The sequence below is a fragment of the Syngnathus floridae genome, chromosome 3, assembly GCF_059516105.1.
Source record: "Syngnathus floridae isolate MCC-2025c chromosome 3, RoL_Sflo_1.0, whole genome shotgun sequence".
NCBI classification, from domain to species: Eukaryota; Metazoa; Chordata; class Actinopteri; order Syngnathiformes; family Syngnathidae; genus Syngnathus; species Syngnathus floridae.
In genome coordinates this window covers 10,231,811-10,253,215 of record NC_142415.1, presented here as the reverse complement: position 1 = coordinate 10,253,215, position 21,405 = coordinate 10,231,811, and the positions used below count along the sequence as shown (strand labels likewise).

At 40.7% G+C, this 21,405-nt stretch overlaps 2 protein-coding genes across 5 annotated transcripts; both read left to right on the top strand.

Moving 5' to 3' along the window:
- The first annotated feature begins 721 nt into the window (after window positions 1–721).
- gpa33a (glycoprotein A33 (transmembrane), paralog a) lies at window positions 722–5,762 on the top strand. Its single transcript, XM_088371082.1, has 7 exons — window positions 722–898; window positions 2,045–2,211; window positions 3,071–3,287; window positions 3,369–3,533; window positions 3,641–3,757; window positions 3,872–3,998; window positions 4,406–5,762. Exons 1-7 carry the CDS (start codon window positions 859–861, stop codon window positions 4,911–4,913), a joined length of 1,341 nt encoding a protein of 446 aa, XP_088227208.1. The 5' UTR covers window positions 722–858; the 3' UTR covers window positions 4,914–5,762.
- Window positions 5,763–5,877: 115 nt separating this feature from the next.
- On the top strand, window positions 5,878–20,975 carry LOC148400447 (uncharacterized). 4 transcript variants are annotated; one of them, XM_088371078.1, is made up of 10 exons: window positions 5,878–6,212; window positions 9,273–9,644; window positions 10,851–10,970; window positions 14,032–14,088; window positions 15,844–15,990; window positions 16,091–16,258; window positions 16,487–16,597; window positions 16,945–17,365; window positions 17,673–18,399; window positions 19,173–20,975. In XM_088371078.1, exons 1-10 carry the CDS (start codon window positions 6,098–6,100, stop codon window positions 19,209–19,211), a joined length of 2,277 nt encoding a protein of 758 aa, XP_088227204.1. In that variant the 5' UTR covers window positions 5,878–6,097; the 3' UTR covers window positions 19,212–20,975. The 4 variants fall into 4 exon arrangements, with proteins under 4 accessions (XP_088227204.1, XP_088227203.1, XP_088227205.1 ...); XM_088371077.1 differs by having other exon boundaries at window positions 16,469–16,597; XM_088371079.1 differs by lacking the exon at window positions 14,032–14,088 and having other exon boundaries at window positions 16,469–16,597.
- Window positions 20,976–21,405: the final 430 nt, after the last annotated feature.

Here is a 21,405-nt window from a genome sequence, read left to right as displayed (position 1 = left end):
TCAAAGGTCATATAGCAAACACCCCGGCACATTTACACAAAATCCTCCGAGTATTCATCATGCTCACACATGGAGTGGCGTGTGGTGCAGATAGAGGTCATATGTCATGTTTTGAACTCTGGGTCGACGACTCTCAATACTCAAACTCACAATAAACATTACAGTGTTTTTTTGGTTTTGCAAACTTATCGAAAATGGCATTGATGTAAGTGACAATAGAGATTCAATTTTACTTTATACCTCTGAACTGTACATTTCAGTCTACTTTTATACAGATAAAAGGGGTTAAATCAGTATTTGAACTTGTATCATTTGTTTTTATACAAGTAGTTCTACTTAAATACAAGGTGTGATTATTTTTCCCACCTTTCCCGCCTATACAATACTGTAAAAACACAGAAGTTACATTCTCCTCCAACCAGTCTAACAGGTTCCAACACTGGTTTAAACAGTTTGTATGTTGCACCACCCACTTGCCTGGTTCAACATCGTCCTCATTCTCCGTGTCATGAGCTAACAACTGTAAATCTAGTAGTTAAATTTGGCGCTTTTTTTGTTGACAGTTATAACTGAAACACAAAACAGATCGTGTTGAATTTGATGAGAGACTCTTGGTAGAGCTTCTTTCCAAGTCTGCACAGAAGAGCAGGCCGAGACATGTCTGGTGGGCGGGACAAGAATGCTACCTGTTCAGCGACAGCGTCTGTGATTGGCTGAGAGGATCTGTCAGTCAATGGCCAAGCCCAGATTGAAGCAGTTCACCTGGAGCAACGCATAGATCGACGAGGCCGGGTTTCGGTGCAGTACTCGCCTTACAATTCACAGTATACCCAAGGCCAACAGTTCAACGTTCTGGCCATGAGGACAAGGATTTTCATCATCACTCTCCTGTATCTGAGTGAGTTGGCATATTTTTAAGGGACCACACCTGTTTCTGTTCGCGCTACTTCTGTAAAGCATTCCCCTTTTCAACGGTTATTTCTCATGTGAAATGCTTGTGTACTTATTGAGGCAGTCCATATTGAATCAAGAGCAAATTGTCTTTAAAATATGGGGGAAGGACACCACCTGTATGTTTTTATGTCTCAACTTGATGTAAAATGGTACTATGGCAATGAAATGGGGAAACGCCCAACATGGCTGTCTTCCCTTTTGCTCGATAAAATACCCAGGCCAGGCCGTGTTCAAAGTCTCGATATTACTATATGGTGAACAATTTAAGGAGTCCACCTTTTTGTGAGCCTCAGTACCCCATCTTGCACACAATCTGTACAGGGAGTGCAAATACCAGCGTAAAAAAAATAGTGTTAAGTTTCAATTTCTGTGCTTAGGTGAAAGGAAAACAAACTTGCAGTTAAAATGAAAAAGTAAAAAGAGAATTGTTTTACTTATGTTTCAATCATTTGACACTACCGGATGGGGGGGGGGGGCACAAGATTTTCTACCTTGTTAATTTACATTTGGACAGCTAAAATCTGAGGATAAAAAGAAATATCCTGTTCTGTGTCAGCAAAACAAATTAACAGTACAGAAAATACTAAATCTGTAACTGGAAAATGTCTCTTTACTTTTTTAGATTGAACATAACATTTTTGAACTGTTGAGTTTTTATGCTGGCACAAGATGTCACAATTCTTGCAGCCGATGAAAAGAATTAGGGCCACTGATGAGTAATAGCTTGCATTTTCTTCTGCATCATATTAATGGATACTCCCTGGTTTGTTATTTTAGATCAGATTCAGTTAGAATGAAGTCCGAAGTCAACAGAATCTCAAGTGTGGCACGGTTGACTTGAACTCTTCATTTACATCTATTTATGTGGAATTTGAAAAAAGTAGCAATCCTGTTTTGACCAAGTAAATCGTAAAACTGTTTGTGTTCTGTTTTCAAATGCAAAGTGTAACATTTTTGTTTAGCTTAGTTTGCTGCATGAGGAGGAAGCTGCTGAATTCACCTAGTGTGCATTTATGTATCATTGTAAAAATGTTTGCTCTAGTCGTGACTGTGTTTAAAAGCAATAATGTCTGTTTTGACATTATTCCAGTGGTGGTGGGCATTGGCGCCTTGGAAGTCAGCATTGCACAGGATGTGTACGAGTATGCCAGAGGTGACAACGTAACGCTGCCATGCTCATTCCAATCCGCATTCACCAAGCCACCACTGGTGGTCGTCACCTGGTCTGTGGAAGGATTAGAAGCTAATGCTGATGAGGTAAATTCTCTTTGGTTTTTGGATTTTACTTACTACTTCTTGGGTGATGGATACTGGAAAAGGCTACCAGTTTGCTACACCTCAAATTAAATTGTAGTATTTTATTTGTTAATGTGAAGAACCTGATTGTACTAATGATTTCCTACGAACATTAGGAAATTGTTTACATTTTCAAATAATTCCTTGAAAATCACATTAACTCGTTGGGCGAACTATTTTTGGAATAGGCCTGTGGGCTACTCGTGATGGGGAGGGGGCATACCTGGTGCCCACAGACACCATGTTGGTGACCCCTATCATAAAGTGTTTAGCTAACTTCGATTCTAATCAGCATTTTCACTGTATCTGTTCATTTAATTTTTTTTAATATCTATTCTGGTGTCTTTGCACAATGTCCAATTTGTGAAACGGTCTCAGAATATTCCTTTCCTCTTATTGTTAACCGTATAGTTCTCCTACAGCAGAGAGTTCTTCCACTTCTTAAATTGAGATGTACTTCTCCTCTGTACGTCGTCAGCAGATCGTAGCACCACTTTAAAAAAAAATAATAATACGCCCAAAAATGTATTTGCTCCATTGGACTGCAGATGGTTATTAAATTGACCCAAATTGAGGTTGATTCAATCCAGTAAATAAACAATGAATTTAAAAATTTACTTTTCATGCATTTCAAATGGCCAATAGTGGTTGACTTTGAGCCAAATTGTAAAATTTGATAGATTTGAATGGTTTTAATCATTGATGAAATTTGGAAATGGCTAAATTAGATACAAATCAAAACCCTGGTTCAAATAAAATGAAGCCTGGTGGACCCAAATGGCCAACAATGTGATCAACATTTTGATGTTTATTTAAACAGAAAATGGTCGCCACTTATTACTCTGCTGGTGCGTTGACGGACATCAAAGAAATCTACAAAAAGCGCGTTTCAATGGATGTAAACCTGGCTACGGGAAAGGCCGATCTGCGAATTTCCTCAATCACACTTGCGGAAAACAAAGAATTTGAGTGCCGTGTCCAGATCCCGGGCGACACGGAGGGCACACTTTTCGACAGTACTCGCTTGGTGGTTCTAGGTAACATTTTTCATTACATGGAACATCAATGTCCAATGATTATTATATCATGTGACATTTCTGTAACTGTGTTGCTTTTAGTGGCTCCATCCAAGCCCATATGTCAGATCCAGGGGAAAGCACAATACGGCCAGAACATCAACCTGACCTGTCACTCAGAAGAGGGCTCACCACCACCCACCTACGAGTGGAGCAGTATTAATGCACGTAATGTTCCTCATATGAAAGACCCGAGGACTACCAGCAGTAAGTACACGATACAACTTTTACTGTTATCTTAAGATCACCTGTATCGCACAAATAATAACGCTAGGAAGTGCAACCTTCTGTTTCTTTCTGATTGTGTCTGTCAGAGGGTGGCATCCTGTCTCTATTCAACATCACCAAAGAGACATCAGGATACTACACCTGCATCTCCAGCAACAAGATCCGCTCTGCCAGCTGCAACCTCACCCTCACAGTCATGCCACGTAGGAAACTCCTTTGCGCTCCCTGCAGTTTTTTTGTTTAGATTTTTTGCCACACTACATCATTTTCATATCCTTTTCTCTTTCACTTGTTCATCTTCCTCCCTGTGTGTGTAGCGTCCATGAACATCGGCTCCACAGCAGGAATAATCGCTGGAGTTGTCGCCGCGCTGATCATCCTGGTTGTCGTCATCTACTGTTGCTGCTGTCGCAAGAAGAAAGAAGAGGAGGATTATGAGATGGGGTAACGTTTGCTTTACCCACACAGTAATTAGCAACTCGAGGTTAATCTCATATCATACCAACTTCATTTAAAGAGCCCTTAGAACTTCTAAGAATGCACAGACTAAACTAAAATATAATTGTATTGTTTTATTACATTTATAAAATGTCTTTTGTGCAGATCACTATAGATATGTTTGTGTCAGTGAAACTAATTGGATGGAACAAATTGGGCTGTGAACTACCAATAAGAGGACAAAAGTATGCTGAATTATTGAAAGATAAACTCACTAGGCCTTTGCGGTTGAATATGATTAAAGTCCCATTGTAAATAGTTGATGTTACATGGGCTGGCTCTTGCGATTCTGAAGGCCCGGACAGATTCCGTAGATTGATATTGCATAACAAAAAGGCTGAAATCTTTTTCAGAGTTCAAGGGGAAGAGCGTCCCGGCAAAGTGCCTGACAGGAACGGCGCTGAGAGGTCAGTCGATAGACACATTGATGACGAAGACGAGTCCAGCGTGAGGGTGCCTCTTCAGGAGGAGAACAAAGGACGAAGCGAACGTGACCAGAGCCCACGCAGGGATCCCGACGATCGGCGTAGCGACTACAACGATCGTCCCAGGGATTATGACGATCGCCGCAGCGACTACAACGATGATCGCAGGGATTACGACGATCGCCGTAGCGAATACAGTGACCGTCGCAGCGATTACACCGATCGGCGCAGCAATTACACTGACAAGAACGAGGACCGCCGTGGGCGCTATGACGATGATGACCTCTACGCCGATGATGACCGCTACGCCGATCGTACAGATCCCCGCGATAAGTACGATGATCGCTACAACGATGAGAGAAACAGAGATCGCCATTACCGTGATGACGACCGCTACGATCAACCTTACGATGCTCGGGACAGAAGAGACGAATAAATCTGACGGGTTCACTGATAATCTTTATTGTAGGAACGGATTATGGATGAGCTCAAAAGGAGGGGGCACTGTCATTTTTATCGCCCACTTTCCTGGGCCACGTAAAATGTCGACAACTAGAAATAACTCATGACATCCAACTTGTAACATTCATTCTTTGCAACTACTCAAGTTAGGGTGGAAAGTTGTGCAGTTCTATGAAAATTTCAATGGGAATTTAAGATGGGGGATTTTGGAAATTAGCCCTGTTGTGAATGAGAATCTGCAAGTAATTGATGGCCTAAGCAATGTTTTTGTATAAATGCAACTCAACTCACTTCAATATACGGTACTACTTCGTTGACACCAAGTTGCCACAAGACGGAGGCAAATTACTCTTTTTGTTCAATACAAACATTTCAATTAATTGGATTTGAGGGATTTACTCGTAATCTTGGTGTCAAGGAACTACGAAGAGTTCAGAATGCTTTGCGGCAGTCTTGCTTCATCTTAGTGTCAAGGAACTGCCCCTTTCCCCTTTGTCCTTTAAGTGTAGCTCTGTGTGGTCTACCTCTACTTCTTGTAAATTGTCCATGGCTTTCTCTTGCATTTCCATCCTTTTATAGAGTGCTTTTCCTTATTAGGTCCACGGGTGCACTTAATATTGCATATGGAAGCTTCTGGGTAGTTAAATCAAACAGCAGCTGAAAAACATTGAACAAAACGTTTCAAATATGTAACATACCTTAATAACCTCTCTGGGTTATTTTACTTAATTTAACTTTTATTTTTACTGTATTGTGATAATTGCCCCTTGCCAAACTTTGTCTGTTGGCCTATGTTTATATGAAATAAACGTTTTATAGTTCAGCTTTGGTAAATGTATGTTTTCCATATGTCACATGAGTGTAATGTTTTGTAAAACTATGTAAATTCTATTCCATAAAGCTGCCAGACTTTTAAAATTGTTCACTGAATCTGAAACACTAGAGAGCATCTTGCCTTTTCGCAAGATGCTGCTGTACTAGTTCCTTAGACCTTTATTCTGGAAAAAAACAAACAGAAACAATAGTGCTCTTATTGTGAAAAGCTTTGCCAGGAATTGCGTTTTAATAGTTAGCTTGCTGCTTGGGGTCCCGTTATTTGCCACTTTCTCGCTGCACCGACGTCCGAAGTTTGTGTGTGGGAAACAAGTGGCGTCCAGAATGAAACGAAAGAAAATAGAGCACAATGTCCACTTGGATCAATTGAATTTCACTTATAGCGTCTGGAACAGGATTTTCATCCCGAAATGGTTGATCTTGATCACTTTTTTGTCAGGTAGGTGGAAAGAACGAGCAGGTTCACACGCCGAGTTGTACGGTTGGTTCACTGCCAGATAGATTGATGCATGCAGTAATTCGTTTCGGAAAACAAAATTACTCATTCTTTTGACTCCGATGGTCATATTTCAAGTTGTCGGTGTTGCACATAGCCACGATCGACCCCCCGCCCCCAACCCCTATCTTGCAGTGATTTGAAAGTCAAGTGGTGCACCTTGAAAGAAGTTTCCTTCATGACCAGCTACTTTTGCAATTTAATCATATGTTAATAATCCGAATTGGGAAGAGTGGATTAGAAGAGTTGACTGACTAATGACAGGTTTATAGTTCCCTAACTTTGGTAACTTGCAGAGTTGCTGAGGAGATGGTAAGGAAGTATTCTGTACTGGATGACAGCATGGAATGACAAAAGATACTTTTGTCCAGAGACTCACTGAAAATAAAATTTCTCTTAATTTGGCACAATGCGGGAAAAACTTGCACACAAAATCTTACCGCTTTTATCAACATGCGATTAAGTGCTCATTGTGAGAGAAAAAAAACTAACAACACAACAAAAATGCTAAATTAACAATAACATTAAAAAATGCACTTTATATGTACGTATGTGTTCTTTAAATTAGATGGGCAATTTTTTATTCTTGGGGCCAAATTGCCAATAAAAATCAAGAGTCTTTTTTTTTTGTTTGTTTTAAACGCCATAGATGGGGAATATCTTGCTTGCCCTTGTTTTGAAGTGGTTGCTTAGCATCCTACTAGGAAGTAGCCTGGAGGCTTTTCCTGCTGGATTTGACATGAACTTGGCTATTTTTCATTTATTTTGTGTCCCAAAGCACCAAATATCTTTATACTGCATAATTGCACAATCTTGCCAAAACCTTTTGCTGTTCGCACTCTGAAATCACTTTGCCAAATCCTGTCCTATTGGATGCCTGATTTGATGTCAGGTCAACATTGTTCCTGAATTGAAAACGATTCAATTCAAGGCGGAGTACAGAAGACGTTTGCCATGGTTTGTTGAGTGTTAAGTGTAGTGTGAAAATGGCTTAAGGCCTAGACTGACCAGACATTTGTTTTCAAATGGTGTGAAATGAAAATAGGCATCAAGAAAAAAAGTGAAAATACTTCATACATGTGATGTCATGTCTGTGTGCCACCATCAAGACAGAAACTTATAAGTATTTTGTCATTCGAGTCAAAATTGCAATGTTTATGCCACACCCTTGCAACATTCTTAACCCCTCTTCCAATATTGCAACAGGATACCCCCACCCTCCACCTTCTTCTTCTGCTTATATGTTTTCTCCGGGAGGGATTTTGTTCTATAAAAGTAATAAAGCATGGGTTGCTCTCACAGGTGGTTGATCCTGAAAGAATAGTATGTCCTCTGTCTTTGTTGCTGTACTTCCAAGAGAAAAGTCTTTCTTTAGGATTTCCATTTTAGTTTTGTTTGGTCTTATAAACATTTCTTTCATTCTAAAATAAAGTTCCACTACGGTAGTTTAAGAATTTGGGTGGGAGTAGGGTGAGATGGAGGTCACATCTGTTGTCAGGGATGTTGTATTCTCATCTTTCACAGTTCAACAATTTAGCTGAGAAGTGAAGTTCTGTCACTGGGATGGTACACTTCAGGATACTTCTTTTTGTACACTTGACTTTTACAGTCTGGGATCCCTGGACAAAGTACAAACTGTTGCCTAGGAGTCCCATACAGTGGAATGATCTCTCAGAAAGACTACCATCCATCTAGCTGTGATTTGTTTGCTTTGGGAATGATTTCTCCCTTAGGGAATGGAAATAAAAACAATCAACTGTCATGACACATTTTTTTATTGTAACACTTTTTTTAAAATAATTGAAGTAATGTTAAGATTCTTAAGAGTCTAAAAAAATTTCCCAAAGTGATCCAAAATACACAAAAGTGAAAATATTCTCTTGTACAGGTGCTACAAAGTTTGTGAAGTGGATTTTCAGATTTACCAGTGTGTGTAAAGGAAGCCTGTTATGGTGGGAGTTTTCAAACTGTTCATACCATGAATGTATTTTATGTATTGATTTTTTTAATAATGTTCCAGAGGTAATTTGAAAAAGTCCCGAGAGCTGTCTGTGTTTTTCCAGATATGTGCAGGTTCCCCCCTGCAGCATGCACCTGCTGGTCACATGAGGGTATCAAACTAGTGACAGAGAGAGAAAAAAAAAACAATGATCATACTGTACATACTAAATTACAATTGGTACCGTATTTTCCGCACTATAAGGCACACCTAAAAACCTCCAATTTTCTCAAATTGCCTTATAATCAGGTGCGCCTTATATATGGAACAATATTGAGCCACTACAGCAGGCGTGTCCAAAGTCCAGTCCGCGGGCCAACTGTATATATCTTATACATGGAGAAAGTTTTAAAATGGGCCATTCATTGAAGGTGCGCCTTATAATCTGGTGCGCCTTATATATGAACAAAGTTTTAAAATGGGCCATTCATTGAAGGTGCGCCTTATAATCCGGTGCGCCTTATAGTGTGGAAAATACGGTACTTAAAAAAACACAAGTGCTATGGTGATGCTGAAGTGGGAATTAAGTTAACACAATGTGAGTGCAATCCAGTGTGAGACAGGAGACAGAGGTCTAATCGTGGTGAAGCAATTACATTCGCACCCTAAGCCACCTGATCCTTGGACCTCGTGTTTTCACAGATGTTACTGGGTGTGGATTGTAAGGGTTCTTTAACATTTTCGTTTGGGGTGAATGTTGCTACTGAACTGCTGGGTTCAAACTCCTGGTCATCATGTGACTCCAGCCCCCTGCAGCTTCAGGCTCGAAAACAACAACAGAGCTGAGCGAGTTGCACCTCAGCCTTGGGTTTTATCACATCAAACTGCACGTTTGCCAGATGGGTTTTGTTTTGTATTCCTGCAGTTTTTAGACGTAACATCTCATTTTCTGTGGTTGTCTGTGGAAAGCCAAAGGGCACGTTTATTCAAGAGTGACCCATCCTTGTTACTTCTTGAGCATGTTGAGTGTAAAAAAAAGTCAACCTTGCCGTTTTCTCCCGCAGGTTTCTTCCCGCAGCAGTGCAGCGGAATCCACGTGTTAGTCAGAGATGAGAAGAAGTACGCCATGTTGTTCCAGTCGGTGGTCTTGCCGTGCCAGTTCAACAGCGTGTCCACCCAAACGCCGATAGTGCAGTGGGTCTACAAGTCATACTGCCGGGACCGTACGCGGGATTCCTTTAGAGTTTCCGACAGCCTGAGCGGAGGGCTGGTCGGGGCCGGACTGATGAGAGGAGGAGGTCACGAAAACGGGAAGAAAGAAAGCTACCTGGACTGCTCGGACAGCGGCCGCACAGTGCGAACCGTGGCCTCCGTGTCTGGTTCCTCCTTCACGCTGTCAGAATACTACAAGAACCGAGATGTTTCCATCATCAACAGTGAGGAGCGCACACACACTTTCCCAAATCACACTCATACTATAATGACATGAACTCAGACCGCTCTTGTTCTCTGGGGCACTCTAGCTTCCACTTCCTGGATCGTGCTTGTAGCACCAAATTGCCCACTAGCAGTTTTACTAGCTTCTCTGGTAACAAAAGCATGACGTTTTCTGAGTACCATAGGACGATTTGGGCACGACGAGTCCTACTACTACCTCAAGTGACATGGTAAACGTTATATATATAGTATATATGAAAAAAAGCCTTACTAATTTACACAAAAAGTGTACTTTGGTACAAAAATGCCATACAGTTGTAGAAACCTCTCATTCTACTTGGACACTTTTTTTCTTCACCAGTAGGACAACTACATGTTAGTAGTAATGCAAAACTGTGCACTAGTTGACTACTAAAGTGAAAGAAATTACCAGTGAACATCAAGCACTTTTCCAATTGTACTAGTAGCGCACACTTTTCAACTCGTGTACAGTTGCCTTGTTAAAATATATACAATAATTCCACTCATAACCTAAAGTTGTGCTACTAGTACACAAAAATGTTACACAGTAGCCTAAAAAAAATTACTAGTATAGTGAGACACAGTCAGTCTACTAGTGCATGGACTATCTTACTAGTGGGGACGAAGAGCACACTGGTACTGGTACTTGCATTTTCTGCTTTGAATAGTGTTCAAGGAAATACATGTCATCAATCCTTAGATTAGATACAAAAAGTGATTCATGGAGGTCGCCCACCGTAAGTGGAGCATGTCAGGGCCGCTCTGCCTGCTTCCTCGGCAAACAGGAAAAGGAAATCAAGAATACAGCCCGTTTCCTGGCTGTAGGTTTTGTGTCTGAGCTCCTACAATAGGCTTGCATTGTCCTGTGTGGATAGTTCTTCAGCCAAAATACACCGGCCATGAGGCAAACTCATGCAAAGTTGGATACTTGGATATCCTTGATATGCATCTTAGTGCACGAGTAGAAAGTCTCATTTATAGCACTTTTTCTCCTGCTGTATGATTTTTTTTTCACTCATAGGACAACCTTCCACCTCAAATAGTCTTATTGTAGCACATGGACTAGAAAGTGTAAACTGGATGGATAAATGTGCAAACAGCTTTTCCTATTTTCTTCACAGGCAGCTTAAAAAAATGATACCAAGTGATTTTTTTTTAAAATTTCCACTATTTGTGTCTTGCAGAAGCAGACCTGCGCATTGCAGAGGTCCAGTGGGGTGACAGTGGCGTGTACACGTGCAAAGTGGTGATAGCTGATGATGTGGTGGGACAGAATGAAGCCTCTGTGGAGCTGCTGGTTCTGGGTAAGATGCTTTCGGAGAACCGGCTTTAGTCTGTGAACCTCAGAATCCAGGTGCCACACAAGGATGTGTTAGTGTGTCCTGTTGCCTCTTGTTATACAACTGAATAAAACCCATCACACTAAATCGCCAACTATTGATTGACAGGTCTTCTCCAGCCTGTGTAAGAAATAAATGCAGGAGCCCAAATTGACAGTGTTGCATAATGTGGTATTCATACGTGGTCCTATTCAGCCCCAAGAGAACAATAGAACCTCATTAATAAGCCGCTTTAGAACAATCAGTGGTATTTCACGGAAACTCATGGTCCCTTGTCAAAACAACTCACTCACTTATTTTTTGTTGTTGTATCAAACCTTGGGCCTTGTTTGTGTTTACAAATCGGTCTAGTCAATAACAAGTAATTAAAAAGTTTTCATGGGATTCAATTGACCCAAAGTTGTCATGGTTGAGTCAAAATGTACACATTGAGTTAAACATTATAGTATGAATATGCTAATAAGACAGAATGATTAGAAATATTCCCAAGTATATTAGATATAAAAAGCTGAATCATGTGTTTGAATTCCCTTAACGGGGTCTTTTAACATTTTATACATATGTGTTGTGTGTGTGTGAGTCTGCAGCTTCTGTGAGTACTGTAACTCTATTGTGTGTTGTTTGTTGCACTTACAGTGACAGCGTACTCAATTTATGTGCAATTCTAAGTGTTGCTATAGCAACCGTTGAGAGCCTTGGTCCTCATTCATTCTGAGGCTGATCCTTTTGTCTGTCTGGCACTTGAGGACTTATGTGTATACACAAGAGCCCACATCAGCACGTCGCTGCTATTTGAATAACGCCACATGTCGAGTTTGGCCTTGCAGATCATAACAGAGTGGAATCACACCATGACAAGATTTTCCTTAATAGGCCTTAAATATAGAAATCTGTGAGCTAAAATGTATCTCCTTGTCTCTGTGGCACGGGCAGGGCATGTGTGGCGCTTCTGTTACCATAACAACTGTTGAGGCCTCTGAGGATGGTTTAGAGGTTTCTTTGTTTTATGAACAAATGGCCTCACTGGCAATAATATGGGGATTATTTCATGACAAAGAGGGGGTAGTGGTCAGAATAGTGTAATACAACAGATGGGGGGGGGGGAGATCATGTGACCCGGCTAATGTCTAGTATGTAGTTATGGGAATCAAATGCTAATGTAGTTTACAAATGTTTTATGTACAGGTGAATACACCCATGAACACATACTGTATTTTCCGGACTATAAGGCGCACCTAAAAACCTAAAAGTTTCTCAAAAGCCGCCAGTGCGCCATATAGTCCGGTGTGCCTTATATATGGATGAAATTCCTAAATTTAAACTGGCCCGAAACATTGTGTCATGAAATCAATCATAAGTGGCGCGCTGAAGACTATGAATCATGAATCGAAAAGACTATGGGTCATTATTTTGTGATTATAAAGTAATTTGCTGTGTCTGAAGTTGAAATAAAAAAGATAAAATGGAGAATGACTTTATTTGGATTAAAAATCTGACATGATGCATGTACAAGTGAGACAATGACAATAAAGATCTATTCTATTCGAATGGTGCGCACTATAGTCTGGTGCGCCTTATATAAGGACAGACTTTTAAAATAGGCCATTCATTGAAGGTGCGCCTTATAGTAAGGTGCGCCTTATAGTCCGGAAAATACGGTATGTAACGCTTTGTTCGTCAATTGGTTTTAAATTCCTCCTCGCAGGCTATATATAATAACATCATTTGAATACATTAGAAGTTATTATAATGAATAATTATTAACATGAATCTAGCATGAAGTTTGGCAATGCTCCTTTTCAGTCTGCACTGGCACATGTTAGCACACTGTAAGTAGCATATTTCAACTGAGTCATCAGGAATTCCACACCGGCAGATTGGTCCAGATACATTAGATTTCAGCACCATTTTTTTCATCTGATTGCCAACATTCTCAGTGGTTTTGTTTTTTGTGTGTGTGTTTCCAAAGCCACTTTGGCATTCCCGAAAGATGCTGACTGAGGTATGGCCATGGTGGTCAGCTGGGACCAAGCTAAGCATCAGTACTACACATTGGGTATTACTGGTGTTCATACTTTAACTTTGGAGCGTTGTCACTTTTCTCTCTGCTTCTGCATATACAGTATGTCAGATTTATACCTCAAAACAAATAAATGGTTTACTACGTATAAAAAGTTTGAAGACAGTCAGATCAAGTCCAGCTTCGTGTCCTTCTGAAATTTCACACAAAAGGAAAATATCCCTTATTTTGTGCGAGTAGTGCATTTGAGAGAATTAGACTGATTTTGCACAATTCTAAAGTGACAAATAGGAACACTTCATCATCCTGAATTGATAACTGGAATGCTCCAGCTAAGACTGCCAAATTCCCACCTGCCCTGTGTATATGCGGACAGTCACCATATTTGCAACTCTGCATGTAAAAATATTCACTGCAGCCGTCGTCACTGAAGTTATTTTCGCAAATCAAGCAATCAAACTGCTTTAGTTATATTTTAAATTCGGGCATTTTGAAATATGAGTGGAATGGTGCATGCTAAACCTTTTTCACTACCTGTCTGATGAACTCACATTCTGTCGGCACACTCCAGCCACATTATTTACACCCGTAAACTCTGATGTGATCCGATGTTTCAACTGTATTTACAAATATATTCATGGTCATTTTTATGAAAAGCAGCGGTACAATTTTAATAAAATATTCTCACATTTTACAGGTAATATAAGGAAAAACACTAAACAAATGTTAAAAAAGTGATATAAATTTATAACTGAATAAAACAACAGTAACAATATAAAATCAAAACAATCTTTCCTAACTGTCGACATCTTTTATATTGGATCGCAACCGCCTGTATGGGTGTACCTAATAAAGTGGCGGGTGATTGTGTTCAAGTGCTTCTATTTCTCCTGGTCTCAATGCATGCTGCTGCTGCACCAATAACTTTCTTTGAGGCAGAATTCTTGGTTACCTTCACCCCATTCCCTTTCCTCTCCTCTTCACCTGTGCTCTGTCTCTCACCAGGTTTCTCAGGCGTGCCTGAAGATCTGCTTCCTGGCTTTGAGTTGAAGATTATGCCAGGTAGGGGCATAATGTACTCCGCCCCCACCCTCACCTGCTTCCTTTCACTCTTACTAACACTAACTGTATGCAAACTGTATTTCTGTGCTTACTGGGCAAACAATTGTGTTTAGTAGACCTTTGTCATTGATTGCTTGCATTGATAACAGGTCAATCTAGATCTGTTAATATCGATCATTTTTACAATTGATTATTCTTGTGATTATTCCAGCGATCAATTGAGTACAGTTATCGGATTACATTTTATTATGCATTGAAGTAAACTGTAGTACCAAACAGTTTTTCACTCATTAATCTTTATTAACCAATTATTGTTGTTTATTTGTAATTGTTTAGGGATTTAGAATAAAACAAAGCTAAGCATCAGTTTAGCAATAGCACTCAAGAAGGGGGATTAATTCAGTCAAATTTTTTTGTTGAATCATTGAAACACGTATATATTTTTTCATGTTCCTGTACTTGAGCACCGTATTATTAATCAATCTGGGCGTAACGTTGCAGACTTCTCAGTATAAGTAAAATTTTTGCGATTAACCGCTTGTTTTTTCTGAACACTTAGTCCTACTGTACTATTTGAAAGTTAGTTATGATAGCGATACCTGGAGAGTATTATTTTGAGGTGGTACTTGTCATAATGTTTGAGGAACACTTGTTAAAGCAATTGATGGATTTAGTAATAGTGGAGAACTTTTCCAGAGCTGCACTCACTCAAATGCACTCATCTTTTGGTGCCCAGATGCTGGGAAACAGCTATTATGGCGATTCAAGGTTTATTTATGTTTGTGGCTTACATACTATCTTATTGTTTGAAACGCCCCAGTATAGGGAGGGATGTTTGTTTATGTGACATTAAGTATTTAATCATCACACAGTGTGCTGTTTGTGGGCCAGTTGTATACAGTAGATGACATGAAGTTACTGGGTCATGCAGAATGGTTTCTGGAAGCTTATCTTTTCAGTGGATGTGTGTGGTAATGCTTTTAAATGAGATCCCATCACAAGTGGATTTGTTGAAACAGCAGCGGGAACTGTTGCTTTCCTTCCTGTAGCTAAATCAGGTTTCCTCTCTGTGTATGTGTGTGTGTTTAAAGAGATATTGTTGTCCTTGAGTTCACAGAGAATGTTCTTATCAGCCTCCTCCTTCCTTTTCTGTCTCCACTCCAGAGACATGGTGTCAACATGGAGATACACGTCTTAATTGTATTTTAGATTATTAAGTCATGGATGGCCGCACATTTCCAACAGCTCAACCGGAAGAAATCTGCCAAAGTTTTAAATATTTCAAAATGTGAAAGAATGGGTTTACAAAGGGGTGGGAAATTCCCAGAAAGTTAAAATGGAATTATACTCAGGAATATTGCAAATTAGAAACTTTCTATGAACCATCACCAAGGAAGCAGTTCAGGATATTGGTGCTCAAGAACATCACAGCCATGTGAGGGTGAGAGTGGCTGGTCTTGAACCAAGGTGCAAGGCAATGAATTCAACCACTTGGCCACCGCTGGAATTTTTTGTTGCTGATACACTTCACTTTAAATTGGATTTTTTTCCCCCCTGCAGTGATCCTTTTAGCATGCTCGCAGCTTTTCATTGTCAACCAAGTGGGTAAGGTTTTGGCTGACCCAAGGCCCCTGTGTTCGATTGAAAGGTTTCTTCTGAGCAAGGCACTAATGTCCCATATTTTTGTCACATTTGCACACAAAATAATTAAAAACACTATAAGAAAATGTCTCTGTTGATTGTTTGCTCTTCCAGAATGGGTGTTTGTGGCAGCCGTGGCCCTGGGCAGCGTGTTATTCCTTCTGTTGCTTGGCGTGTGCTGGTGTCAGTGTTGTCCTCACTCTTGCTGCTGCTACGTGAGCTGCTGCTGCTGCCCGGACACATGCTGCTGCCCCAAGCATTGTGCGTACCGTACAAACACAACAGAAAGAACCTTCAAATGGATATCAAGGATCTCAAAAGGCTGCAGCAATTCCAACTACTCAAGTCATTTGTTTTCTAGTATACGAGGCCGGCAAGGGGATAAAGACGGGCACCTCCACCCTGCAGTCACCTGCATATGCGCCATGCTTTGTTTCCGGTGTCCCAGCAATGGTGCCCATTGCGCCGCCTTCGCTGGTGGAAAAGCTGTCATCTGTCCCTCCTTCAGATAGTAGTCTACTCACAGCAGGTAAGTCATTCTCACTTCTCAGTATTGGATTGTAGACAAAATTCATTTTTTCAGTTCAACTCAAAATTTTAACTCAAAGCCCAGTGTCCCAAACTGTGATGTCATGCTAATTCGACCACATCAATCATCAGAAATAAAAGTAAAAACATACAGTGAGAGAAAAACAATGAAAATCTCCCAGTGCTGATAGGGTCCAGTGTTTATGTCCAGTTCCGATGCATGCTGTAGCAGCCCCCTACCGCTTGCCCTCACCTCAGGACCAGGACTCTTTCAGGGTTCTACAGTATGTAGAGAACCAACTGACTCACTTCAACCCTGCCAGGTCCACCAATCACCAGTGTAAGCTTCAGAAACCCGTTCTGTGGCTCTTACTGTCCATGTGAAATCAATAGCTTCATCAGCATGCGCACGTATTCCTCACAAATTGCATGCTATGTTGGAATACACATCTCATTGTTACTTGTTAGGGTTACATGCATGTTTCAGGATTCAACAATTTCACCTTTTCGGCAGTTCTGACATCCAAACTTGCATGTCTGCTTGGCTGGCAGAATGTTTTTAGCATTTCTCATCAAGCGCTTGTATTTCTCTCTCAGTTGTTTCCATCCATTAAATCAAATTTAAATTCTTAAATGTGTGTTGACTGTAATGCTAATGTATCTTCCCATTCCTGTGTATAAATCCAGCTTGCGACATGTCTGAGCTGAGTTCCTTGCATGAGGGAGAAACTGCTTTTCGCCAAACATTCCGGAATGTACAGAAGAAAGCTCTTCCCCCCATCCCGGATCATGATCCTCAACCTGAAGCCAGACGATACCGGGACAACCGGAGCCCAGAACCACAGCGGTGCCGTGACAACCCCCCTTCTTCACCCCAGCGTTATCGTGAGGACTCAAACCGCAGCCCAGAGCCACAGCGGTTCCGTGACGACCCCCCTTTGTCACCCCAGCGTTATCGCGAGGAACCTGAATCCAAGCACCGTCAGTGTGCAGAGGACTCATCCCTGCCACGCCGCTACAGCGATGACCCTCCTTCCGCTTCTCAGTCTCGCAGGCACGTCCGTGATGCTCGGCAACAGAACCACAGTGAAGAGACCCGTTACAACAGGTAAGGCCAAGCAAACTTGCATCTTATATACTTTTTTAAAAAAATTTATTTAACCTTTATTTACCCAGGCAAACAATTAAGAACAAGTTCTTATTTACAACTGCGGCCTGACATGTACATGTCCAAACTTAATTCAATTGATGTTGCTAAAGCAATATTTTTATATTAGACATGGCTTTAGCTAGCGCACAAAATCAGCAAACAGGTGAAATTTTCAGAAAATAATAAGATAGCTTCCCCAAATAAATACCTACAATGTCCTCACTTTCTTTTTCTGTTCTGCCTTGGCATGGTTTTGTATTTGCAGATGGAACCCTCGATCGGAGCACCTGGAAAGAAAGACCTACCAAACTGCGGGACGGAGCGGTTCGCTGGATGAGCTGGAAGAGTTCGCTGCCACTTACAAGCAAAGAGGACGCAGACAAGCAGAAAAAAGGGAGGATGAAGGCGATGAGCCAGAGCTTCGGGAATTCAGTCGATATCCTTCGTACCGGCACGGTCGACCGCAGCACAACTACGACAATCGCAATGAGATCGGAGACTGCAGTGACCTCGAAGAACGACCTAGAGGAAAGAAGAAAAACGGACATGACATAAGTCCACTTCCATCCCCTAAAAAGAGGCGGGGCACCTGGGGCAATGAGCGTCCTGCTTCACCGCCTCCCCTTGCGAGTCCACCATCAACTTCTTCTCAAGAGAAAGACTATGACAGAGCTTTCCTGAATAGCCTGTTGGAGCGTAAAGCTAAGTTACGAGGAGTCAACCACGGGAAGAGCGGCTCCCGGGGAGAGGACGATTCAGACACACCCTCAAAAGGAAGCTCGAAAAAGAGCAGTGGGGAGTCCGGCCGGCACTGCAGCAGGTCACCTAGCAACAGGCCGCCTGAAGCTGATTCACTGGCGCCTTACTCGGATACAGAGCGAAACAGGAATGACAGACCCTCTCCACGGCCACCATGCACTCGCTCACCACAACCTCATGCTCCTTCCCCGCTCAGTCGGCGAGGGGAGACCAGAGACAAGGCTCGCAAAGTGGTGAGTTATAGTATTTGGTTGGGACGGATGCTGATGCTGCAAACAGGGCATAGCAGTAGAAAAGACACAAAAGTTCCACTTACTGGTGACCTTCTCTGCTTCTTCTTCTTGCTCTTAATCACTTGCTGCATATCTTCCAGCAGACGTGGCACAGCATGGTATTAAACTGAAGGCATGCGACTTCAAATACAGTATACGCTAAAAAGGATACACTGCGAAATAGTTTGTATTTACTGCAAATAATGTGTCTTTGTTCATTTATCCGTGTCAATCACGGAGATATAGTGAGAGGAAGAGCAGTTCAATGCTCTTCTATTGCACTAGGTAGATATAATAATTTCTGATTACCCTCTGTAACCACTTGTGACATTTTTGTTTGATTAAACGCGATGAGATTTTTCATATGTGCCTCAAAAGAGTAAAGGTCAGGAAACACTGCTCTACATTAAACCTTTTACCTTTGCAGGTCAGGTTTGCATGCGACTCGAATGAAGACTAGGTAGAATTTTCTGCTCTGCATTCAATTCCTCCATCCTCACTAACATCTCCCCCCTTACAATATTGGACAAAACTCACTTCAACATCAAAAGTTCTTCTCCAAATGGTATATTTACCAGAGATGGCGAAAGGTTTAGTAGCTGTGAATGGTAATGACAGAAGTTGAAGTGTAGTTTGTCTTCGGTTCTGCTTTACCACTATAACCCTGTGTGCTCTAACCTAGGCTTCATTCCAATATTTTCATGTAAACTCAGTTGTACTGTTTTCATCCTCAGCACGGGACTCTTCTCAGCCGGGATTCCCTCATTGTGTGATCGTCTGAAAGAGCCTCAGCGGACTCTACAACCATGTGATTCAATGGGAGCTACAGCATGTATGTGTGAGCTGATAAAAGACTCACTGTAACTGGTACATGACAATGGAGACAGATGACACGGATATAAGCTAAACTGCTGATATCATCAGTGCTTCATTTGTCACCAGTCACCAAGCATACGTCTCAGCTGGATTAATGTGGGCTTGGTGTGTGACCTGGAAAGTCCCCTCTGGCAGGACCACCCCACAGACCTTCCTTCTTTTAAAGGGGGATGGAGACCAGTGAAAGTAGCTTTATGCCTCTGGCACAATGAGCACATTCATTTTTGTTCGATGAGATAACTACCGTACAATATAAAGAGCGGGAATTATGTATGTGATGGCAACATATGTTAACTACCAATAACAGACATTAAAAACATTTGTAGATAAAAAAAATAATTCCATTCAATATAGCAGTCGACACAATAAAACAAGAAATAATGTACAACAGATTAAACTGCAAAAAATAGTGGAAAACCTCAAGTAATCAACAACTATCCGAAAAGGTATGTAGTTTCCCATAGATGCCACAAGATGGCGGCAAAGCACTTGTTTCCATTATGACTGTCCTGACTAAATGAAGCTCCTCTGTTCCCAACATAGTTCCTTAGGTTCATTTATGTTGAACTATCTGTGCCATCTGTGTTTGAATTTGAATTTCTAATGATTTATTTTAAAATGAAATTTTCAAACTTTAAAAATCGGAAATACCAAAAACTGAACGTCTTAAATTCAACCTCTTAAATTCAAATTTATACCCAGAAAAGAACACTTAAATTCAACCTCTTGAATTCATATTTATTCTCAGAAAAAAACACCACAGAACAAACGTGTGCCCCTTGAATTGTAATTTTTTTTTACAGAATTGTGTTGACTGTATAAATAATGCAATGTTCGATCTTGTGATATTTATGTAGCATCTGTGTTAGAATTTGAATTTTACATTGGAGTTTTACACGGATTTTATCTGTTCAAATTTGATGTGAAACACTGTAAAAAAATATGTGTCAAACTCAATGGCACTAAAATACCAACTATTTAACGTAATGGCAACCATCCACCCATCCATTTTCTGTATCGCTTGTCCCCATGGGGGTCGCGGGTGTAATTCTGTAAATAATATTTAATGTAATTCTGTTCAAAAGTGAAACGGCACGGATATACTGTATTGGTGAAATTTCAGCAAGTAACAGGGGATAGATTCCACACGGAAAACAAATTCAGTGAATCCCAAATATGTAGAGGAACATAGTATCACCAAATACAAAAATCTGTAGCCTTTCAACATGGAAAATCAAAAACTATAGAAGTAATACAAACACTAGATAGAGCTAAATTAACAATACCAAATAATGTGTGACGTTGACCTCAAGCCGCTATTGGACTCTTCTTTGTTTTAAAGCTACCACACTCAACACAATAGCTCAAACAACTAATTGACCAATCAGGTCACTTTAGGAGTTTGTTCTCCATCCAAAGGCATGCAAAGTCATGGCAACACAGAGAAACTCTGCACTGTCTGTTATGAGATTTACAAGCATTAACGTGAACTTAATAAGGGTTTGGACTAATACTACTGACTGCTCCCTGACACAACGTGACGTAAATTTAATTTTTCATGTACAGCATTAATTCATCAAGTCCCTATTAATGAATCAGTAACGTGTCGACTATCTGTATAAGTGCCGCTTCATTCCACATTAAAAGTTGTGAAAATCGGATTCTTGAGTTTATCCCTTTGTTGTATCCTCTAACTGAGTGCAGCTAAAATTTTGAATCGAGTATTTTGATATGTGGTCACATGAATAAGAATTGTTTGTTTGACTAATTCAGGAAAACCTAATTTTGCCTACAGGGTAAATAAATATTGTCTTGTTGAATATGGAAAACCGTTTAAGCATCTCTGTTACACAGCTTGAGGTGAATTTATTAATGTTTACTTTGACCTCACTAGTAAGACATAGCAGTGACTTAATGTATAAGAATGTCTTAGATACTAGTGCACCCTCGTCATTTTACTAGTCATTTTACTATGGACCTTAAGATGGATATCAAGGAAATTCAATGGCTTGCTATAGGTTAAAGGTCACCCCTTGCCACTTCTGCGTAAACGCCTACTACAGTAGCAGTCAAATGTCAGCTTTGATGGAA

Excerpts from the sequence above, each read along its gene's own strand:
- LOC148400447 (XM_088371077.1), top strand. The coding sequence starts at position 6,098 with ATGAAACGAAAGAAAATAGAGCACAATGTCCACTTGGATCAATTGAAT. Across the intron at positions 15,991-16,090 it reads ATGCTGCTGCCCCAAGCATT|TATACGAGGCCGGCAAGGGG; the intron begins GTGCGTACCGTA and ends TTTGTTTTCTAG. Across the intron at positions 17,366-17,672 it reads GAAGAGACCCGTTACAACAG|ATGGAACCCTCGATCGGAGC; the intron begins GTAAGGCCAAGC and ends TTGTATTTGCAG.
- gpa33a (XM_088371082.1), top strand. The coding sequence starts at position 859 with ATGAGGACAAGGATTTTCATCATCACTCTCCTGTATCTGA. Across the intron at positions 3,288-3,368 it reads TACTCGCTTGGTGGTTCTAG|TGGCTCCATCCAAGCCCATA; the intron begins GTAACATTTTTC and ends TGTTGCTTTTAG. Across the intron at positions 3,758-3,871 it reads CACCCTCACAGTCATGCCAC|CGTCCATGAACATCGGCTCC; the intron begins GTAGGAAACTCC and ends CTGTGTGTGTAG.